The sequence below is a fragment of the Bombina bombina genome, chromosome 11 (genome assembly GCF_027579735.1).
Source record: "Bombina bombina isolate aBomBom1 chromosome 11, aBomBom1.pri, whole genome shotgun sequence".
NCBI classification, from domain to species: Eukaryota; Metazoa; Chordata; class Amphibia; order Anura; family Bombinatoridae; genus Bombina; species Bombina bombina.
Genome location: NC_069509.1, coordinates 163,673,034 through 163,695,821, shown reverse-complemented (window position 1 = coordinate 163,695,821; position 22,788 = coordinate 163,673,034). Strand labels below are relative to the sequence as shown.

Sequence of the window (22,788 nt, the reverse complement as noted above, 5' to 3'; positions counted from 1 at the left end):
AAAACTGGGGAATGGGTAATAAAGTGATTATCTATCTTTTTAAACAACAAAAATTCTGGTGTTGACTGTCCCTTTAACCACCAACTCTCTTGCTATTCCTTATGTAATGTGAGAAATTTAATCCTTAGGAATAGTGTTTTGTTCTGAGACAACAGTTCAATAGGTTGTTATTCAGAAATGTAATTTCAATGTTTATTACATACAATTTTCCTTTTTTTGAAGTCCCAAAATTTTATTGCCCTCACATGCAGTGCCTTGCGCTTCCTCTATACCTCAAAGCCGGACAGATAGCTCAGCATGCTAAGGCACTGTGGCTGAGTTCTATAGCAACCCCAAGGTTGCAGGTTCGATCCCCGGCGAGGTCCATTCAGTCTTTCATCCTTCTGAGGTTGATAAAATGAGCAGCGCCTTGAGACCCTTATGGGTGATTAGCCGCTTTGAGTTACTTATTAGACTTCGCTCTTCTCATGTGTTTTTGATGCGTTGTCTGCTTTCCCAATATTACAGGGAAAGCGTTTGAGGTAGTACAGACATTCAGCAGGAGAGTTTTCTATAACAGTGTAATTCCTTTTGTTGATGCTGAAGTCGTATTTTTCAAGTTTGAGCCACGTCTCCTTTGTCTGTTACTCAAGGAGGTTTTAGCTTCTTTGGACAGCGACTACTCAGTCATAGTTTTACCAATAAAAAAATAATAAAAAATATATATATATAATAATTTGTTTGTACACCAGGGATTACAATGACAGCCATTTGTGTGCATTGCTACCGTCACGAGTGCGGCAGCATATTGGTTGAGGTGTTGCCTGATGTTATCAGGATAGAAACTTTTTTGAGTGAAATCCAGGATAGGATAGACGCCCTTAATCTGGCTAATCCCTTTATTACGGATGCTTCCCTTTAGTTAATCAAAGCTGGGAGCAAAGATTTTGGTTTCACTATTCTAGCTCGCAGAGCCTTATGGTTAAAGCCTTGGTCTGCAGATGTGTCCTCGAAGTCTCAGCTTTGGTACCTTATCTGATAGCTCAGCATGCTAAGGCACTGTGGGGTTACGTTTTGTAGCAACCCAAGGGTTGCAGGTTCAGTCCCCTGTGAGGTCCACTCAACGTTTCATCCTTCTGAGGTCGACAGGATGAGCAGCGCCTTGAGACCCTTACGGGTGATTAGCCGTACTTTTCAAGTACCCCCCATACATACTTTCATAATTTTTAGCTATTCCTTACAAGGAGCAGTCCTTGTTTTGCTCTGGCCTGTCGGAGATTATCTCTGACATCACGGGAGGTAAGGGTCTACTTCTCACTCAGGATAAGGACGACAGAGCAATTTTCGTTCCTTCCGAATCTTTAAAGGAAATTCTTCCTCTACTGTCTCCAAACAGGAACAGACTAATCCTGCATGGAGAAGACAGTCCAAAAAGCCTGCTGTTGAATCAAGGACAGCATGAATGGCATGTCCCCGATTCGGGACAGGATCTTGTAGAGGGCAGACTTTCCTTCTTCGCTCAGGTTAGAGTTCAAAAGTTTTTCCTCCCAGAGGCAGGTTTCTGTTTTTCAGAATTGTCTGCAGACCAGGAAAATTGTCTGCGTAAGAGACCTTTCCAACCTAGGAGTGATTGTTCCTGTTCCGGTACGAGAACAGGGTTTGGGATTTTATTCCAATCTATTCTTGGTTTCCAAAAAGAGGGACCTTTAAGCCAATCTTAGATCTCAAGAGCCTAAACAAAATTCTCAGAGTACCGTCCCATTCTCCCTTTGGGCCAAGAGGTTCAATTAATGACAGCTGGGGATTTAAAGGACGCGTACCTGCATGTTCCCATTTACAGGGATCATCACAGGTTCCTAAGGTTTGTTTTTCTGTACAAGCATGTCCAGTTTGTGGCCCATTACTTCGGTCTTTTACAAGGGTTTTGGAATTTGTTTGCTGTGTTCAGACCAGTTACTCCTCCATGGAATCTTAATTTAGTTCTCAAGGTTCTTCAAGGGGCTCCGTTTGAGCCTATGCATTCCTTAGATATTAAGTTGTTATCTTGGAAAGTTTTATTTCTTGTTGCTGTTTCTTCAGCTCATAGAGTGTCTGAACTCTCGGCGTTGCAATACGCTTTGCCTTATCTTATTTTCCATTCAGATAAGGTGGTGTTATGGACTAAACTAGGTTTTCTTCCTAAGGTTGTTTCAGACAGGAACATTAATCAGGAGATTGTTGTTCCTTCCTTGTGTCCTAATCCTCCTTCTCAAAAGGAACGTCTTCTGCACAATTTGGACGTGGTCCGTGCTTTAAAGTTTTACTTGCAAGCGACTAAGGACTTTCGTCAGTCCTTTACTTTGTTTCTAATTTTCTCTGGATAACGTAGGGGTCAGAAAGCTACAGCTACCTCTCTTTCTTTTTGGCTGAAGAGTATCATCCGCTTTGCATATGGGGTACTGCTGGACAGCAGCCTCCTGAGAGGGTTACGGCCCATTCCACTAGGGCTGTTGCTTCCTCATGGGCATTCAAAAATGAAGCTTCTGTAGAACAGATTTGCAAAGCTGCAACTTGGTCTTCTCTTCACACTTTTTACATTTTACAAGTTTGATACTTTTGCCTCGGCTGAGGCTGCTTTTGGGAGAAAGGTTCTTCAAGCAGTGGTGCCTTCCGTTTAGGTTCCCTGTCTTGTACCTCCCGTATCATCTGTGTCCTCTAGCTTGGGTATTGTATCCCATAAGTAATGAGAATGATCCGTGGACTCATAGTGTCTTTAAGAAGAAAAGAAAATTTATGCTTACCTGATAAATTTATTTCTTCTTAGACATGATGAGTCCATGGCCCGCCCTGTTCTTTTAAGACAGTTTGTTATTTTTTGTAAACTTCAGACACCTCTGCACCTTGGCTTTTCCTTTCTCTTCCTAACTTCGGTCGAATGACTGGAGTGGGAGGGAAGGGAGGAGCTATTTAACAGCTCTGCTGTGGTACTCTTTGCCTCTTCCTGTTGACCAGGAGGTGAATATCCCATAAGTAATGAAGATGATCCGTGGACTCATTGTGTCTAAAAAGAAATAAATTTATCAGGTAAGCATAAATTTTCTTTTCCGGCGTCTCAGTTGACGCCGAGTTCCTTGCTCAAGGTTGCGTCGTCAATGAAGAGAGTGTGTCATTTCCGGATGTTGTTAGCGCCAAAAAAATTTCAGTTACGTTGCGTGTCATACTTGGCGCCAAATTATTTCATTATTTAAAATCCCATTCCTATGTGCCTCTTGCCTTTTTCTATGTTAGAGGGCTATGCTGTTTGCATTTTTTTCCCATTCCTGAAACTGCCATATAAGGAAATTGATAATTTTGCTTTATATGTTGTTTTTTTCTCTTACATTTGCAAGATTTCTCAATTTGATCCTGTCTCAGAAACCACTGTTGGAACCCGGCTGCCTGATAACAGTTCTACCAAAGCTAAGTGCATTTGTTGTAAATTTGTGGAGATTATATCTCCAGATGTGGTATGTAATAGTTGTCATGATGAGCTTTTACATGCAGAGAATGTGTCCATCAGTAATAGTACTATGCCTGTTGTTCCTTTAACATCTAATGTACAAGATATACCTGTGAATATAAAAGATTTTATTGCTGATGCGATTCAGAAGGCTTTGTCTGCCATCCCACCTTCTAATAAACGTAAAAGGTCTTTTAAAACTTCTCATAAAGTTGATGAAATTTCTAATGACCGACAACATACTGAATTATCCTCATCTGATGATGATCTATCTGATTCAGAAGATCCTTCCTCAGATATTGACACTGACAAATCTACTTATTTATTTATTTAAAATGGAGTATATTCGTTCCTTGTTAAAAGAAGTGTTGATGGGGCTATTTCTACTCTTGCTAAACGTACTACTATTCCTATGGAAGATAGTACTTCTTTTAAAGACCCTTTAGATAGGAAACTTGAATCTTATCTAAGGAAAGCTTATTTATATTTTTGGTCATCTCCTCAGGCCTGCCATTTCTATGGCTGATGTTGCAGCTGCATCAACTTTTTGCTTGGAAAGTTTAGCGCAACAGGAAACGGATCCTGATTTGTGTAGCATTGTTCACTTGCTTCAACATGCTAATCATTTTATTTGTGTTGCCATTTTTGATATCATCACAATTGATGTTAAATCTATGTCTTTAGCTATTTTAGCTAGAAGAGCTTTGTGACTTAAATATTGGAATGCTGACATGGTATCTAAGTCTAGATTACTATCTCTTTCTTTCCAAGGTAATAAGTTATTTGCTTCTCAGTTGGATATGATTATTTCAACTGTCACTTGGGGGAAGGGAGTTTTTTTTGCCTCAGGATAAAAGACCTAAGGGTAAATCTAAAGCTTTTAACCGCTTTCGTTCCTTTCGACAAAATAAGGAACAGAAACCTAATCCTTCCCCCAAATAATCTGGTTCCAATTGGAAACCTTCTTCAAGTTTGAGTAAATCCAAACTGTTTACAAAACCAAAGCCAGCCCCCAAGTCTGCATGAAGGTGCGGCCCTCATTCCAGCTCAGCTGGTAGGAGGCAAATTTAGATTCTTCCAAAACATTTGGGCAGATTCTGTCCAAAATCATTGGATTCAGAGTATTGTCTCTCAAGGGTACCAAATAGGATTCAGAGTAAGACCTCCTGTGAAAAGGTTTTTTCTCTCACGCATCCCAGTAAATCCAGTAAAGGCTCAAGCTTTTCTGAAGTGTGTTTCAGACCTGAAGCTTTCAGGAGTAATCATACCAGTTCCGTTTCAGGAACAGGGTCTGGGGTTTTATTCAAATCTATGCATTGTCCCAAAGAAAGAAAATTCTTTCAGGCCAGTTCTGGATCTGAAAATTTTGAATCATTATGTAAGAGTGCCAATTTTCAAAATGTTGATTATAAGGACTATTCTGCCTTTTGTTCAGCAAGGGCATTATATGTCCACAATAGACTTGCAGGATGCTTATCTTCATATTCCGATTCATCCAGACCATTATCCGTTTCTGAGATTCTCTTTTCTAGACAAGCATTACCAATTTGTCGCTCTTCCATTTGGCCTAGCGACAGATCCAAGAATCTTTTCGAAGGTTCTCGGTGCCCTACTCTCTGTAATCAGAGAACGGGGTATTGCGGTATTTCCTTATTTGGACAATATCTTGATACTAGCTCAGTCTTTACATTCTGCAGAATCTCACACGAATCAACTAGTGTTGTTTCTTTAAAGACATGGTTGTAGGATCAATTTACCAAAAAGTTTTTTGATTCCTCAGACAAGGGTCACCTTTTTAGGTTTCCAGATGGATTCAGTGTCCATGACTCTGTCTCTAACAGACAAGAGACAATTAAAATTGGTTTCAGCTTGTCGGAACCTTCAGTCTCAGTCATTCCCTTCAGTGGCAATGTGCATGGAAGTTTTAGGTCTCATGACTGCACCATTGGACCCGATCCCCTTTGCTCGTTTTCATATGAGACCTCTCCAGTTTTGTATGCTGAACCAATGGTGCAGGGATTATACAAAGATATCACAATTAATATCCTTAAATCCCAATGTTCGACTCTCTCTGACTTGGTGGTTAGATCACCATCATATAGTTCAAGGGGCCTCTTTTGTTCGTCCAACCTGGACTGTGATCACAACAGATGCAAGTCTTTCAGGTTGGGGAGCTGTCTGGGGATCTCTGACAGTACAAGGGGTTTGGAAACCTCAAGAGGCGAGGTTACCAATCAATATTTTAGAACTCTGTGCTATCTTCAGGGCTCTTCAGGTGTGGCCTCTGTTGAAGAGAGAACCGTTCATTTGTTTTCAGACAGACAATATCACAACTGTGGCGTATGTCAATCATCAGGGTGGGACTCGCAGTCCCCAAGCCATGAAAGAAGTATCTTGGATACTTGCTTGGGCGGAATCCAGCTTCTGTCTAATTTCTGCGGTTCATATCCCAGGTATAGACAATTGGGAAGTGGATTATCTCAGCCGTCAGACTTTACATCCGGGGGAGTGGTCGCTCCATCCAGATGTGTTTTCTCAGATTGTTCAGATGTGGGGTCTTCCAGAAATAGATCTGATGGCTTCCCATCTAAACAAGAAACTTCCCAGGTACTTGTTTAGGTCCAGGGATCCTCAGGCGGAAGCAGTGGGTGCATTAGCAGTTCCTTGGTGTTACCATCCTGCTTATATCTTCCTGCCTCTAGTTCTTCTTCCAAAAGTGATTTCCAAAATCATCATGGAACAATCGTTTGTGTTGCTGGTAGCTCCTGCATGGCCTCACAGGTTTTGGTATGCGGATCTTGTTCGGATGTCCAGTTGCCAACCTTGGCCACTTCCATTAAGGCTACACCTTCTGTCTCAAGGTCCGTTTTTCCATCAGGATCTCAAATCATTAAATTTGAAGGTATGGAAATTGAACGTCTAGTGCTTAGTCATAGAGGTTTCTCTGACTCGGTGATTAATACTATGTTACAGGCTCGTAAATTTGTTTCTAGGAAGATTTATTATCGAGTTTGGAAGACTTTTAGTATATTTCATGGTGTTCTTCTCATAAATTCTCCTGGCATTCTTTTAGAATTCCTAGAATTTTATAGTTTCTTCAGGATGGGTTGGATAAAAGTTTGTCTGCAAGTTCCTTAAAGGGACAAATCTCTGCTTTTCTGTTTTATTTCAAAGAAAGATTGCTAAGCTTCCTGATATTCACTGTTTTGTACATGCTTTGGTCCGTATCAAGCCAGTCATTGAATCAATCTCTCCTCCTTGGAGTCTTAATTTGGTTTTGAAGGCCTTACAGGCTCCTCCTTTTGAGCCTATGCATTCTTTGGACATTAAACTACTTTCTTGGAAAGTGTTGTTCCTTTTGGCCATCTAGAAGAGTTTCTGAATTATCTGCTCTTTCTTGTGAATCTCCTGTTCTGATTTTCCATCAGGATAAGGCAGTTTTGCGGACTTCATTTAAATTCTTACATAAGGTTGTGAATTCTAACAACATTAATAGAGAAATTGTTGTCCTTTCTTTATGTCCTAATCCTAAGAATTCTTTGGAGAAATCCTTGAATCTTTGGATGTGGTAAGAGCTTTTAAATATTATGTTGAAGCTACTAAAGATTTCAGGAAGACTTCTAGTCTATTTGTTATCTTTTCTGGTTCTAGGAAAGGTCAAAAGGCTTCTGCCATTTCCTTGGCATCTTGGTTAAAGCTTTTGATTCATCAGGCTTATTTAGAGTCGGGTCAGGCCCCGCCTCAGAGAATTACAGCTCATTCTACTAGATCAGTCTCCACGTTGTGGGTTTTTAAGAATGAAGCTTCAGTTGATCAGATTTGCAAAGCAGCAACTTGTTTTTCTTTGCATATATTTACTTAATTCTACCGTTTTTATGTATTTGCTTCTTTGGAAGCAGTTTTTGGTAGAAAAGTTCTAAAGGCAGCAGTTTCAGTTTGATTCCTCTGCTTATGTTTTAAGTTTTTTTCTTTCATTTATGAGAAAAACTTATTTTTTTGGTTGTGGATTTAATTTTCTCAGCGGAAAATGGCTGTTGTTATTTTATCCCTCCCTCTCTAGTGACTCTTGTGTGGAGTTCCACATCTTGGGTATTTCTATCCCATACGTCACTAGCTCATGGACTCTTGCCAATTACATGAAAGAAAACATAGTTTATGTAAGAACTTACCTGATAAATTCATTTCTTTCATATTGGCGAGTCCATGAGACCAACCCTTTTTATGGTGGTTATGATTTTTTTGTATAAAGCACAATTATTTCCAAATTCCTTTGTTGATGGTTTTTACTCCTTTCTTTTTCACCCCACTACTTGGCTGCTTGTTAAACTGAATTGTGGGTGTGGTGAGGGGTGTATTTATAGGCATTTTGAGGTTTGGGAAACTTTGCCCCTCCTGGTAGGATTGTATATCCCATACGTCACTAGCTCATGGACTCTTGCCAATATGAAAGAAATGAATTTATCAGGTAAGTTCTTACATAAATTATGTTTTTAAATACAACAAATAACACACTCTTTTTTTTTTTTTCAATGAGGTGACGTTTTTTCTTGTAAACCAATATCTATGCTAGTCATATGGCACTGTTCTGTATGCTAGCACGGCTATTGGTTTAGAGGTGGAAACTTCACCTCAGAGCACTGTGCTATGGGCGGCTGGAGCCACTGAGTTTAGTAATGAGGGCGCGGCACAGAAAGCATTAGTTTAGCACACTTTTTTTATAAACTGATTACTGAAAGTCCTATTTATTTTTAGTGATGGTAAATCCTAGCGTTTCCAAGACTTTAGGATTTACTATCACTTTAAGTAGTAAAAAACTCTAATGAATGTTACAGGTGCAAATGTAATTTACTCTATGGAAATGTTAGAACTATATGATTAACTCTGTATCTTGTGTTTAACCCTACAGTGTACCCTCATCTAAAGCATGTGGTCCATTCTTGAGTTTTAACACATCGTGGGAAATAATACCACGTACAATCAATACTTTTCCAAATGGTATACAGAAAATCTTATATGGCGCGGCATCTGAGGCTTTTGCTGTTCCTTTTTTTGTGATGATATGGTAAGATTAGTTCTCATCCTTTGCTTTATTATTTTATTACCCAAAATAGAGTACAGTATAAAGTTAGGAAGAGGATGTTTCTTCTAGGTTATGATTTAGCAAAATGGAAGAAGTGAGAATGGTCAGCGCTACAGAATTTTATTCATACAAGTGGTGAGAATCCACGATTCTCCTTTACTCATGGGAATTCTCTACCGCTAGGAGAAGGCGAAGATTCCCAAACCCCAAGAGCTCTATAAAATCCCTCCCACCTCACACATACCTCAGTCTTTACTTTGCCTCCGATGGAGGTGGTCAAAGAATGAAGATGTGGGCGAGTTCTTAAGAGAAGAGGGTCTTTAGTCTAGTCTAAGTTGAGGCCCAGTTCCCCTCAGAGTACACCTATTGTCAGAGGGATGTTTTGAAGTATTGTCTATGAAACAATGGTTTTGCCTCATGGGAAATCCTTCAGAGGCCCACTGTAAATTTGGTTGCAGGTACTTCTTCTGCCTCCCTTTACAGATCTATGTTATACTACTATCTCCTTTACCACTGCTGTTATGTTTCATGACTGGTTTGGCTGTCTACTACTGGCTTATTAGTGGACGGGTGTCTATGGGTAAGTATGTTTTTATTCTATATATAGACACTTGTATAGCTTTATATATGGGCACTTTTATATGTTTAAACGTTTATCTATGTATGTTTTTCTTTCTTAAAACACAGTAAGTCCACGGTTCATCAATTACTGTTGGGAATATCATTCCTGGCCAGCAGGAGGAGGCAAAGAGCACCACAGCAAAGCTTTTAATTATCACTTCCCTTCCCACAACCCCCAGTCATTCTCTTTGCCTTAGGTGCATGGAGGAGGTGAAGAGAGATGTCCCAGACCCATGGGCAGTGGACATTGTTTCTAAGGAGTGGACAATTGGGAAGCGGACTTCTTGAGCAGACAGACTTTCAATCCCGGGGAGTGGGAACTCCATCCGGAAGTGTTCTCCAGGTTAACAACCAAATGGGGTTTACCAGAATTGGATCTGATGGCATGTCGTCAGAACACCAAGCTCCCAAAATACGTCTCGAGGTCGAGAGATCCTCAAGCTTTTCTGATAGATGCTCTGGCAGTTCATTTGAACTTCAGGGTGGCATATCTCTTTCCTCCGTTTGCTCTCCTTCCACAGGTCATCTGTCTAGTCAAGCAGGAGAGAGCATCAGTGATTCTAATAGCTCCTGCGTGACCTCGCAGGATCTGGTATGCAGATCTAGTAGAAATGTCGTCTCTACCTCCTTGGAGACTACTGCTTAGGAAGGACCTTCTGCTTTAAGGGCCCTTCCTTCATCCAAATCTTGTTTCTCTGAAGCTGACTGCTTGGAGATTGAACGCTTGATTTTGGTTAAGTGGGTGTTCTCTGAATCGGTCATTGAGACCATGGTTCAGGCTCTTAAGCCTGTCACTAGAAAGATTTACCATAAGATATGGCGTAAATATCTTTATTGGTGTGAGTCTAAAGGATATTCTTGGAGTAAGGTAAGGATCCCTAGGATCTTATCTTTTCTTCAGGAAGGCCTTGAGAATGGGTTATCTGTCAGTACCCTAAAGGGTCAGATTTCCGCTTTATCCATTCTATTGCACAAGCGTCTGGTGGACTTGCCGGATGTTCAATCCTTTTGTCAGGCTCTGGTCAGAATCAGGCCTGTATTTAAGTCAGTTGCTCCTCCTTCAAACCTTAACCTGGTTCTTAAAGTTTTGCAGCAGGCTCTGTTTGAGCCTATGCATTCCATAGATATAAAGTTATTATCTTTTAATGTTTTGTTTCTTAACTCTCAGCATTGCATTGTGATTCTACTTATCTTATATTTCATGCAGATAAGGCAGTTCTTCGTACCAAGTTTGGTTTTCTTCCTAAAGTTGTTTCGGACAGAAATATTAATCAGGAAATCGTGGTTCCCTCTGTCCTAATCCTTCTTCTCATAAGGAACATTTGTTGCATAACTTAAATGTTGTGCTGGCTCTTAAATTCTATCTACAGGCTACGAAGGACTTTCGTCAGTCTTCTGCTTTTTTTGTTTGCTTTTCTGGTAAATGTAAAGGCCAGAAAGCTACTGCCACTTCTCTTTCTCTCTGGTTGAGAAGTGTTATTCGTATGGCTTATGAGACTGCTGGACAGCAGCCTCCTGAGAGAATTACAGCTCACTCTACTAGGGTGGTGTCTTCTTCTTGGGCTTTTAAGAATGAGGCCTCTGTGGAACAGATTTGTAAGGCTGCGACTTGGCCTTCCTTGTGCACTTTTTCTAAATTCTATAAATTTGATACGTTTGCCTCGGCTGAGGCTTCCTTTTTGAGAAAGGTTCTGCAGGCAGTGGTGCCTTCTGTTTAGGTTACCTGTCTTGCCCTCCCTTATCATCGGTGTCCTCTAGCTTGGGTATTAATTCCCAACAGCAATTGATGATCCGTGGACTTACCTGATAAATTTATTTATTTCTTGACACGAGTCCACGACCCTCCCTGTTTTCAGACAGTTTTTTTATATAAACCTCAGGCACCTCTGCACCTTGTGTTATTTCCTTTCCTTTTCCTTTGGTCGAATGACTGGGGGTTGTGGGAACAGCTTTGCTGTGGTGCTCTTTGCCTCCTCCTGCTGGCAAGGAGTAATATTCCCAACAGTAATTGATGATCCATGGACTCACTGTGTCGAGAAATAAATTAATTTATCAGTTAAGCATAAATTTTGTTTTTTGTATATATGGCCCTGGAACATATTCTTATTCTCGGGTTAGTGCGCACTTTTTTCTGTATTGTTATTGGCCCTTCGTTTTTCAAATGTTTGTCGGGTTAGCGCTTTAGTCTATTGAAACGGAAGTTTGTTTGTTTTTTGGCACGTGCTGTCTGTTTTGTCTTGCTTGATAGAGCATGCTTAGTTTTTTTCTGTATGCTAGTTTTATGAGGGGGTATATGTTTCCCATTCCTCAAGAGCTTACTTAAAGGGGGTGTTTTTATATAGTACTTTTGCATTGCTTTTGCTTTTTGCTATTAAGGAGCAGCAAAATTTGTCCCTAAATGTACCCTAGAAGTTTGAGTCTCCTGTACACCTTTCTACTAATATTAAGTGTGTATTGTAAATCAACTGAAAACCTTCTTCAGCTCATTTATGTGGCTCACATTTAGATTTGTTATCACATGCTGATCAATCTAATGTTTCCACTGTTTCTCAGGGTTGTAATGCACCTACTGTCCATTACAGGAAGATGCTGATGGAAGAATGAAGAATCATATTACTTCTGCAAGTTCAACGGCACTACCTGAACTTCTGCCTTCAAACAAACATACATAAAAGGTCAGTTCAAGTTTTTTCTTCTACTAGTAATGAGTGTCCTGGTACTGGGGATATTCAGATGGTGAGTTTTCCTCTGGGAGTGAGGATCCCTCATCTGATGTTGAGCCTGATAATTTCTCTTTTCTATTTAAGGTTGAACATATTCGTTCTCTTTTAAAACAGGTTTCACTTACTTTGGAGGTTGAGAATCCAAAACCATCTGATATTAAACCTTGCAATCATTTAAATTCAGTACCTAAGTCTGTTTCTAATCTCCCTGAGATTTTTCCTGTTTCTGATTTGATTGCTAAGGAATGGTCTAAACTAGGTGTGTCTTTTAATCTTTCTGCAAGGTTTAAAAAGCTATATATTTTACCAATTGCTAATCTAGAGTTATGGAAAACCATTCCTAAGGTGGATGGTGCCATTTCCACTCTAGCTAAGTACTACTATTTCTTTTAAAGACCCTTTAAACAGAAAATTGGAATCTTTTCTAAGAAGGACCTTTTTACATACTGGTTATACTTTTAGACCTGCTGTATCTATTGCTGATGTAGCAGCAGCTTCTACTTATTGGTTAGACAGCCTAATTCAGCAGTTTTCTACTGACCCTGTTATTTTTAATCTGTTGAGTTTGATATTATGAAATCAACATGAAGAGCATGTCTGTCTATTCTTGCCAGGAGGGCCTTGTGGCTTAAGTGCTGGAATGCTGACATGGTGTCTAAATCTAGGTTGTTATCTCTCTTCTTTCAAGGAAAGAAATTATTGGGGTCTGATTTGGATTCTATTATATCTACTATTACTGGGGATAAGGGAGCTTTTCTTCCTCAGGACAAAAAGTCTAAGGGAAAATTTAAAGCTCTTAATCTGTTTTGTTTCTTTCATCAGAATAAGGAACAGAAAACTGAATTTTTTTCAGAAGCAAGGTAGTTCAGGTTCAGTCTGGAGGCCTAATGCCAGTTGGAACAAGTCCAAACAGGGTAAGAAGTCTGCCCTAACCTCCAAACCCAAATGAAGGTGCAGCCCCCAATCCAGGTGTTCTGGTACAGGGCAGATTAAAGCTTTTTCAGTAGGCTTGGTTTCCATCTGTCCCAGATCCATGGGTTCAGAATATTCTTTCTCAGTGATATCTTATTGGATTCAGAACAAGGCCAGATTGTTTTTTTTCTGTCCAATGTTCAAAGGAATCCTTTTTGGAAAAGCATTTTCAGTTTGTTGCTATTCCATTTGGTCTAGCTACAGCTCCAAGAATATTTACCAAGGTTCTCGGTGCCCTTTTGTCTGTGATCAGAGCTCAGGGTATTGCAGTGTTTCCTTACCTGGATTATATCTTGGTTCAGGCTCAGTCTTTTCCTTTAGCAGAATCTCACACCAAACAACTGTTGTTGTGTCTTCAAAAACATGGTTGAAGGATTAATTTACCAAAGAGTTCTTTGATTCCTTGGACAAGGATTTATTTCCTTGGTTTCCAGATAGATTCAGTGTTCATGACTTTTTCTCTCACAGAACAGAAAAGGATGAAATTGGTCTCAGCCTGTCTGAACCTTCAGTCTCTTTCATTCCCTACAGTGACTCAGTTTATGGAGTTTCTAGGTCTCATGATTGCAGCTTTAGATACAATACCATTTGCTCAGTTCACATAAGGCCTATCCAGCTTTGTAAGCTGCTTTAATGGTGCAGGGATTGTTCTCAGCTATCTCAAAGGATATTCTTAGATTCTAGTACAAGTCAGTCTTTGACTTGGTGGCTGAATCATCAGCTCATTATTCAGAGGGCTTCTTTTGCTCGTCATACCTGGTCTGTGATCACCACAGATACAAGTCTTTCAGGTTGGTAAGCAGTTTGGGTGTCTCTTATAGCACAGTGTTTTTGGGATCCTCAGGAGGCGAGGCTTCCAATAAATGTTCTAGAACTCTGTGCTATTCTCAGGGCTCTTCAAGCTTGGCCTCTGTTGTAAATGGAATATATTCTCTGTTTCAAGCCAGACAATGTTACAGCAGTAACTTATGTAAATTATCAGGGGGGAACTCTCAGTTCCCTGGCTATGAGGAAAGTATCTCAAATACACTCTTGGGCAGAAGCCAATTCTTGCCTAGTTTCTGCAGTTCACACCATCCCAGGAGTGAACAATTGGGACTTTCGCAGTCATCAGTCTTTTCATCCAGGGGCATAGTCTCTTAATCAGGATGTGTTCAATCTGATTGTGGACCTTTGGGGTCTACCAGAGATAGACCTAATGGCCTCTCATTTGAACAACAAATTTCCCAGGTATTTTGCAAGGTCCAGGGATTCACAGGCTTTGGCATTGGATGCTCTAGTAGTTCCTAAGTCATTTCAGCCTGCTTCTCTGTTCCTCCTCTGGTTCTTCTTCCCATAGTAATTTCTAAGATAAAGCAAGATAAATTATTTGTAACCGGATTACTCCAGCATGGCCTCACAGGATTTGGTATGCAGATCCGGTCCAGATGTCCAGTTGTCCTCTTTGGCCTCTTCCTCTACGGTCAGACCTTCTATCTCAAGGTCCATTCTTCCATCTGGATCTAAGGTCTCTAAACTTGATGACATGGAAATTGAACGCTTGGTTCTGAGACATAGAGGTTTCTCAGATTCTGTAATTGAGACTCTAATTCATTGTTTCGTTTAGTCTTTGGTTCGTATTAAACCTTTTATTAAGCCTATTTCACCTCCATGGAATCTTAACCTTGTATTGCAGACAATACTGGTGCTTGTCATGACCTTGTCATTGATAAGCTACAAAACTAGAGTGTGTGAAGAAGATGGGGCAAGGCTAATTATAAAGTGTTTTGCTTCTAAGCACCAATGAAACCAGTGGGCAACAGTTTGCACGTGTGCACAGTCATGAGTAAACTTTAGCATGTGTGTATGACAACCAATATCATTAAACTAGGTTATTTCTACCAACTTTAAAAAATATTTAACAATACTTCTCTATATTTTTGTTTTTTTATATACACACTTCCCATATAAATATCTTCCACTTTATCTATTCAATGCTACCTTTTTCTATGGCACCTTTTTTTTTTTTTTTATGTTTTTATTGAGGTTTCAAAAAAGATATAACAGACAATTATAGGAAAAATATGATAAAGACATACAAGAAAATAACATCCAATGCAAAAAAATTATCCGAAATTCCAGGACTCGGGGTGTCTGTAAAGTATATAAAACAACCTTAAATTAAACCTCATTTTTACATTTTAAGATGCTAGGATCCCCTCATTGAACAAGAGGCCACTCTTGGGCCTATACAGTTTTGTGTGGCATAAAGAGGGGGGAATAATAAATCTCAAAGGCCACGAAGATAATACATCATACTCAACTTTTTAGTAGACTAGATACTAGCAATAGCAATAAAAGTAACATAACTTGCAGAGTTAATAATCTTAAGTAACGGTCAGATCATATAAAACACTTCAACAGAGCGATAAAACAATAGGTTAAGTTGTGTGTGTGTGTGTATATATGTATATATGTATATGTGTATATATATATATATATATATATATATGTTCTATGGAGCACCTAAAGCCCTAGAAAACTAGCTTGTATAATATAACTATGAGCTAATTATTAACATTTATCTGTGTATGCCACATATCATGGGAAGTGAAGTACCAAAGCTTAAAAAATATAGAAAGTATTTGATGTATAAAAGATTTCTAAGAGCACTTGCCCTGTGTTACACTGTGGGAGAATTTTATATCGGGGGTGTGGGCAACCGTGGAGCATCAGAAGTCTCACATATATAAGTAAATATATAATACAGAAATGAACTCTAAAACTAACATCAAGAGTATATAGACTGCATCATACAGCTAGTTAAAGGTGGAGATATAGTACTGGGTCACTGACCACTGAGTGCTGATAGCGTAAGAAAAGAAAGAAAAAGGCACCATGTCCCATCTAAACTGTGCAACAAGTTGTTCCATATAGGCTGACTGCCGCAGATATTGGCCAACTGCTATTTCTAATCTGGCCCAAGAATATACTGTGTGAAAAGGTTGCCTATACTGTACCCATCCAGGTATGTATGGGCAATGATTTTATATTGGGGGATTATGTCTGATGGGTACAAGACTGACCTACTCTATATAGGAAGCCATCTATGCAGAAGTACAATTGGGAGTTGTGGGTATGTAGCTCTAGACAGGGTCGTCTTTAATATTGACTGGACCCCGGGCAAACATTTTCTTAGCCCCCCCCATGCAATTTCGCTCTCCAACCCCAACATCCCAAAAAACAACTAAATCAATTTTTTTTTTTTTTAATTATTAGCCCAGCAGTGGATGATCCACTGCTGGGCTAATCATTTAAAAAAAAAATGAAATAAATTGCAATAAGTGAAACTGGACCTAAGCAGTACTAATAAGTAAATAAATTATATAAATTCCTCCACTGTGGATTAATTTAATATGCTTTTGAATGTGATTATGGTGTGAGGTTAGCTGGTTAAAGAGATTTAGGGCAGCCAACAGGAGCAAAGCAAGGTAAAGACTGAGGAGGAAGCATGGAGGTGCAGACAAAAATAAGTTTACTGACTGGATCAGCAGAACCACTATGGTAAGCTGTAAAATCTGAGACAGAGAGAAAAAAAACCCTATAAAATAAACCTTACCTTAATGTGTGAAGTATCAGCATGACACTATACATCAGCAACAGCAGCACATGTCACTTCTTTGCTAGGAACAAGTTCCCTCTCACCCTGCACTAGACAATGCTGCATGGGAGAGGGGCGTGTGTGCACTCTTATTCTTCCCAATGACACCTTTTTACACAGCACTGTTCCCCTAACAAACTTAAGTTAGTTGATCTTAGGGCCACAGCAGAAAGAGCATGGCTAAGGGGACCAGCAGACTGGATGCTGTCTGTCCAAGGCTGCATGGATACAGTGTGAGACGAGTCACACAGCCTCAAGACTGAAGAGAGAGGTGTGTGCAGCTGCACAAATGCTCAAATTCTCACGTGCCTGCCGCTCCAGCTTTCTGCTGCATGCGCCTACAGTCAGCCCTACCCAGGAACAATCCCCACCACCAGAGCAGTTACCTGGTAACAGTGGTAACCCTATCAGGACCTTTTCTGATGCAGTGGGATTGTCTGGATGCCGAGTTAGGACTTAACATTCAGTGCTGCACAGTGCAATTCTAAAACAGCATATGGCACTAGCTTGGCATGTAACATGACAACGGCACGGTCTGGCACAGTTTCTCACAAATAAATATAAGCACATAACTTTTGACTGTGACAGTATTAGGACTCACTGTGTGTGTCCCTCATGTCACTTAACATCAGCAGTCTGGCATGAACCAGACTCTTGGGCCCCTCAACAAAGACTGGGCCGTGGGCAGCTGCCCCTTTTGCCTTGTGTTAAAGATGGCCCTGGCTCTAGAGACATATACAGGATGACATAGGAACCCTCTAGCTTAATTTAGAACAAAGTTAGAACATATGGAGGGTGGTAAAAATAACTAGCTTCTTGTTCCTATGGTAATGATATATCTTCCATAGATTAAACAGAAAGCCTTGTTAAGTGAGATGGTCGTAAGTAATGTTAAAGGTAGAAACCCCATATCATATCAAGGTGGCTAGAACCCTAGCTAAAGTAGCACAGCTGACCACTAACAGAAATAAAAAATAAATAAAGTTGTTTGCACATAAACAGACATATAGGCATAAACACAATCCCATGTTATCTCTATACCCCTCATCAACCCAGATAGTTATAACCTGTTAGCTTTGGGTCCACATACAGAAGCTATAGGGCGTTTAATACCAAGGGCTAAAATTGAGTCAAACATACAGTAACATCTCAGTGTGACTCCAATAAGCCACTGATCTAAGGTATTTGGAGGAAATCTTAAAACATTTAAACAGTACCTATTAAACAGCATGCGTGATTCTACTAACTAAGCAGGCTTGATACTGTTAATTTCCCATACCCCAAACATGTTATATTTTATACAAAGCAAAATATTATCTTCCAGCACTGGTGGTAGGAGTGCAGGCTTGAAGAGCTCCTGCCAAAGCTCCAAACAGATAGATCAAATGCAAAAAGTTCAAGCAGCACCTCCACTTGTACAAAATATTCAATTTTATTGTACCAAGGCACACAAAATCATGATGTTTCGGGCTCAAATACCCTTAATCATATGACTTAAACATACTAAACACCTCTCTTAAATACCCTCTACCACAGGTGTTGCTCATTATAACATTCAGTGTCAGAGAATTTTTTTTTTTTTATTTGTAATTTTTTATTAAATATCAGTTAAGGATGACAACAAATAGAAACATTACATTCGTTACATCACAAAAACCATAAATCAGCAACATGTTCTATAAGCAATGCAACAAATTACAACTCTGTTAACAGAAATAGAAGATATTGTCATCCCTAATCATAGCTGGGTGCAATCTCAGGGGTTATGTTAAGGTATATCCACAGAACTGGTAGATTTTCTCGTTCCCTGAGGAGTATAGCTTTTAATTTTTTAATTTTGAAGGATTCTTCTATTAATTTTTATGTGGAATATTCCAAATCTGTCAAAGAGTAAAAGAGAGGAGGAGAGTGTGGAAAGGAGGAAAAAGAGGAAGACTAGAGAAGAAGAGGTTAAAGAAGAAGGGGGAGAGAAGAAAAAAAAAGAGGGTTGGGGTGAGGGGGGAGGGAGAGGGGGAAGGGAAGGGGGGGGAAGTGATGTACGGGAGGGGAGCAGATGCTGACATGTTCAGGTAGTCTAAATATGGTGTCATCAGGATATAAAGAATAACATATAATATACTTTAGAAAAAAGTCTAACCGTGCTACATACATGCAATGAAGTATACAAGAACACTTTTTTACAGAATTTTTTTACAGAAAAACCTCTTATAGAGTAGTTACAGATCCGGAGGAAAGGATTTCTTCTTCTCAATAATCACATTTGGAAAAGTAGAATCTAAAAAAATTCAAAAAGCAATTTAGAGAAAAATTTACAGAAAAATCTAGAGAAAAATGTTAGGATCCATTTCACGATTCATACCCTTTGGGAACATACAGTCTAACCTATAGATCCACATAGTTTCTCTTTTCTTTAAAATTAATTCTCTATTACCACCTCTACGAGGGATAAGAACATGATCAATTATTTGAAACTTTAATTGAGCAATTGAGTGACCTTTTGATAGAAAATGACTAGAGACTGGGGCATTTAGATCTTTACATCTTATATTTGATTTATGTTGGATAATCCTATCCCTTACTCTCTGGGTAGTCTCGCCAATGTAGATCCACCCACACGGGCATTTGATAAGATAAATCACATAACAAGAATTGCATGTAAGAAAAGCATTAATTTTATATACTTTGCCTGTGTGTGGATGTACAAAGGTAGAACCTTTTACCATGTTGTTACAATTCGCACAGCCTAAACAAGGGTAACAACCCAAATTTTTTTCGGTGATGTAGCTCTGCTTCAATTTTTTACTGCCTATATCAGCCCTCACCAATCTATCTTTAATACTAGAGCTTTTCCTGTAAGCAGACATTGGACTATTAGAAAATGATTGTACACCTGGATGGCATTCTCTCAACATAAACCAATACTTATTGATAATCCTTTTTATCTTTGAACTTTATTATATTCAGAAACAAAAATAATTCTATCCTTCTTATCTTGTTCCTTAATGGTATTGGTACATGTATCCTCACTAGCCCTTTTCACTTCCTCATGCAATAGGTCAGTTGGGTAACCCCTAGCACTGAATTTCTGACCCATTTCTTCAAGCCTTTTAGTAACAAGTTCTTTGTCAGACACTATCCTCTTGACTCTTGTCATTTGACTCCTAGGTAGAGATCTAATCAAAGCCGGTGGATGAGCACTTGTAAAGTGCAACAAACTATTCTTATCTGTACTTTTCTTATATATATCTGATTTTAACATTCCACCTTCTTTATAGACCAAAGTGTCAAGAAAATGTAAGGATTGTTCATCCCAGGTGAGGGTAAACTTAATATGTCTAGTGGCACTATTTAGATCATCCACAAATTTAAGAAGACTGTATGTTCCCAAAGGGTATGAATCGTGAAATGGATCTTAACATTTTTCTCTAGATTTTTCTGTAAATTTTTCTCTAAATTTTTCTCTAAATTGCTTTTTGAATTTTTTTAGATTCTACTTTTCCAAATGTGATTATTGAGAAGAAGAAATCCTTTCCTCCGGATCTGTAACTACTCTATAAGAGGTTTTTCTGTAAAAAAATTGTTTTTCTGTAAAAAAATTCTGTAAAAAAGTGTTCTTGTATACTTCATTGCATGTATGTAGCACGGTTAGACTTTTTTCTAAAGTATATTATATGTTATTCTTTATACTGACCACTAGGTGGCATTTACACTTAAGAGTTAAATTTCTCTGACACTGAATGTTATAATGAGCAACACCTGTGGTAGAGGGTATTTAAGAGAGGTGTTTAGTATGTTTAAGTCATATGATTAAGGGTATTTGAGCCTGAAACGTCATGATTTTGTGTGCCTTGGTACAATAAAATTGAATATTTTGTACAAGTGGAGGTGCTGCTTGAACTTTTTGCATATGTTATATTATATAGTGGGGGGGGGGAGCAGCAATAAGAACAATAAGGAGAGTAAAATAACGTAAGGGTACAATATAATTTCAGAGTTTGAAATTACTCCGAATCAAACTCTTTGCCCTATCTGATAGATTTTTCAAAGAGCTGAGTGTGGTTCATATATGAGTCCTTCAGCCAATCCCCTGTTTTTGCAAAGTCCGGGTGTTAATGAGGATTCCCTCAAGGCTTTTTACCACCCACTGAGCGGACCCTGTCAGGAGCTGATCTCTCTCAAGTGATGTTTCCTCTGACCGGCAACCCTCTTGTGGTTCCAAAAACAGTTATAGCTTGTCTCCAAAGTTTTGCTTGTGGGGAATCGCCTCAAGCCCGGGGAAAATGACAAGCTTGTCAGACAAGGTTTTACTCACCAGCCCCCCCATGATTGGCCGCTTCACGGAGGAGCTCAGTGGCATCGTTCTCAGTCCTGGTAACTTGTCAGGGCAGACACTTACAGCAAAAGAGGTAATACCCGGTTTACTGGCCTGGCGATTCAGTGTTGTCTCTGGATGGGCCTGTACTTGGGGTGAGGGTTCTGTGGAATCTGGAGTGCTCACTTGAGTGCCAGCCTCTTCCTTCACTTTCCCGGGTGGTTCTCTGGGTTTGACATGCCAGTGTCCAGCTTGTTTTGCTAGCGTGCGTAGGGTGTCCCATTTAGCGGACCAAGTTTGTAGTAGCTCATGATGGTCATCAAGTAAGCGGATCACTTCCTCTAGTAACAAATTGGCATTGGGCTCCATCAGTTCTGTTGCGAGCGTGGGTATAGCTAGAGAATCGTTTGATCGTCCCTTTTCTTTGTCACAAAATACAAGTATGGCACTATATAGGTCCGGCTGATGCAAATTGTAGATGTAGGAGTATCAATTGGCAGTCCAACTGTGATAACCGGGGGGGGAGGGGGGTGCCGAGGCCTTGTGTTTAGGCTGCCGCCCTAAGCCTTGACGGACCGGAACAGAACTTCAGGTTCATAGAATCAACAAATCTGGTATCATTCGGTTCAGCAGCATATAATACACAAATAGGTGTTCTAATTTTCCAGAGATGCAGCATATATCTGGGTATAATCGGCGGATTATCCAGATCTCATCCAGAGCTTCTGATATTGCATCCAATCATGGACGCTGCCCAGACACGCCCCCCTTCTATGGCACTTTAATACTGCTCCCGCCTTGGGTGAGCTGACATCACCTGCTCCATGAAGTGCAGCATTTATGGACCTAATAATGTTTTGTTCATGTACTAACAAGCCTGCTGGGCTTATATGTATTCATAGGTACTTATAACTACAGTTTAACACAACATAACTGAGTAATAATAAAATCTGCCAATACTTTAATATGCAAATTCTTACCTCTAACTTTGTGTTTAACTCAAGTTTATTAATAACACTGCATGTACTGTAAGACATACATTACTCAGCTAAAGGAATGTTCTTAAGCAAACATGGAATTTGTTAGACTGTCATTTCTTTCACTGGTGTCCCTTGCTATGCAGTTGTTAAATACATGGCTAAAGTCCTGCCTGGGAACCAACCATGGCAGCTCCTGACTGGAACTTGGTCGTAAGTATCGACTGTGCTGTGCTCAAGAGCTGCAGCTTTAGCTATGTGTTTAACACATTTGTGGGGGCTGAACTCATAGCAAGAGACACTAATGCAAAACTAATGCAGACGCTTAAATGGACAATAACCCCCTTGTAATTCCAAGATTTTTCTGCAATAAACTGACACTTTGGTTGTTTGGAATGTTTTATCATCTTGTTTGCTGCAATTTTTTTTCTCAAAAGCCAAAACCCACCCACCATGTGCCTTATTTGGAGGTGGTCTCCAGATTTGTAAGTGGACATAGCTCAAGCCACAGTCATTCTATTAGCAAACTCTTCATTGTTTTGTAGATTATCTAATCATCTCTACTGAAGCCAGCTAGGGACATATATATAGCAGAGCTAAGCTAGTAAACGCTGTTGTGTGCTGTATCGGCTCTCAGAATTGGGAAACTTTGTTTTCAGACTTAAAGGGATAGGGAAGTCAGAATTAAACTTGCATGATTCAGATAGAGCAGGTCATTTTAAGACACTTTTAAATGCACTTCCATTTTCAAATGTTTTTCGTTCTCTTGGTATACGCTGTTAAATATAATATGCACAAAGCCTACACTAGTGGGAGCTGCTGCTGATTGGTGCCTGCACACATTTGTCTCTTGTAATTGGCTAACAGTAGTTCATCTGGTTGCCAGTAGTGCAATGCTGTTCCTTCAGCAAAGGATAACAAGAGAATGAAGACAATTTGATAATAGAAGTAAATTGCAAAGTTGTTTGAAATTGTATGTTCTATTCAAATCACAAAATACTTTTTT

At 39.5% G+C, this 22,788-nt stretch overlaps 1 protein-coding gene across 2 annotated transcripts in view; it reads left to right on the top strand.

Annotated features, from left to right (window-relative positions):
• Positions 1-22,788, top strand: part of TMC7 (transmembrane channel like 7) — a 184,928-nt gene that overhangs the window by 146,741 nt on the left and 15,399 nt on the right. For both annotated transcript variants that reach the window (XM_053694931.1, XM_053694930.1), the window contains one exon: positions 8,364-8,519. In XM_053694931.1, coding sequence (XP_053550906.1) covers positions 8,364-8,519 — 156 coding nt within the window. The remainder of the gene's footprint in view (positions 1-8,363; positions 8,520-22,788) is intronic.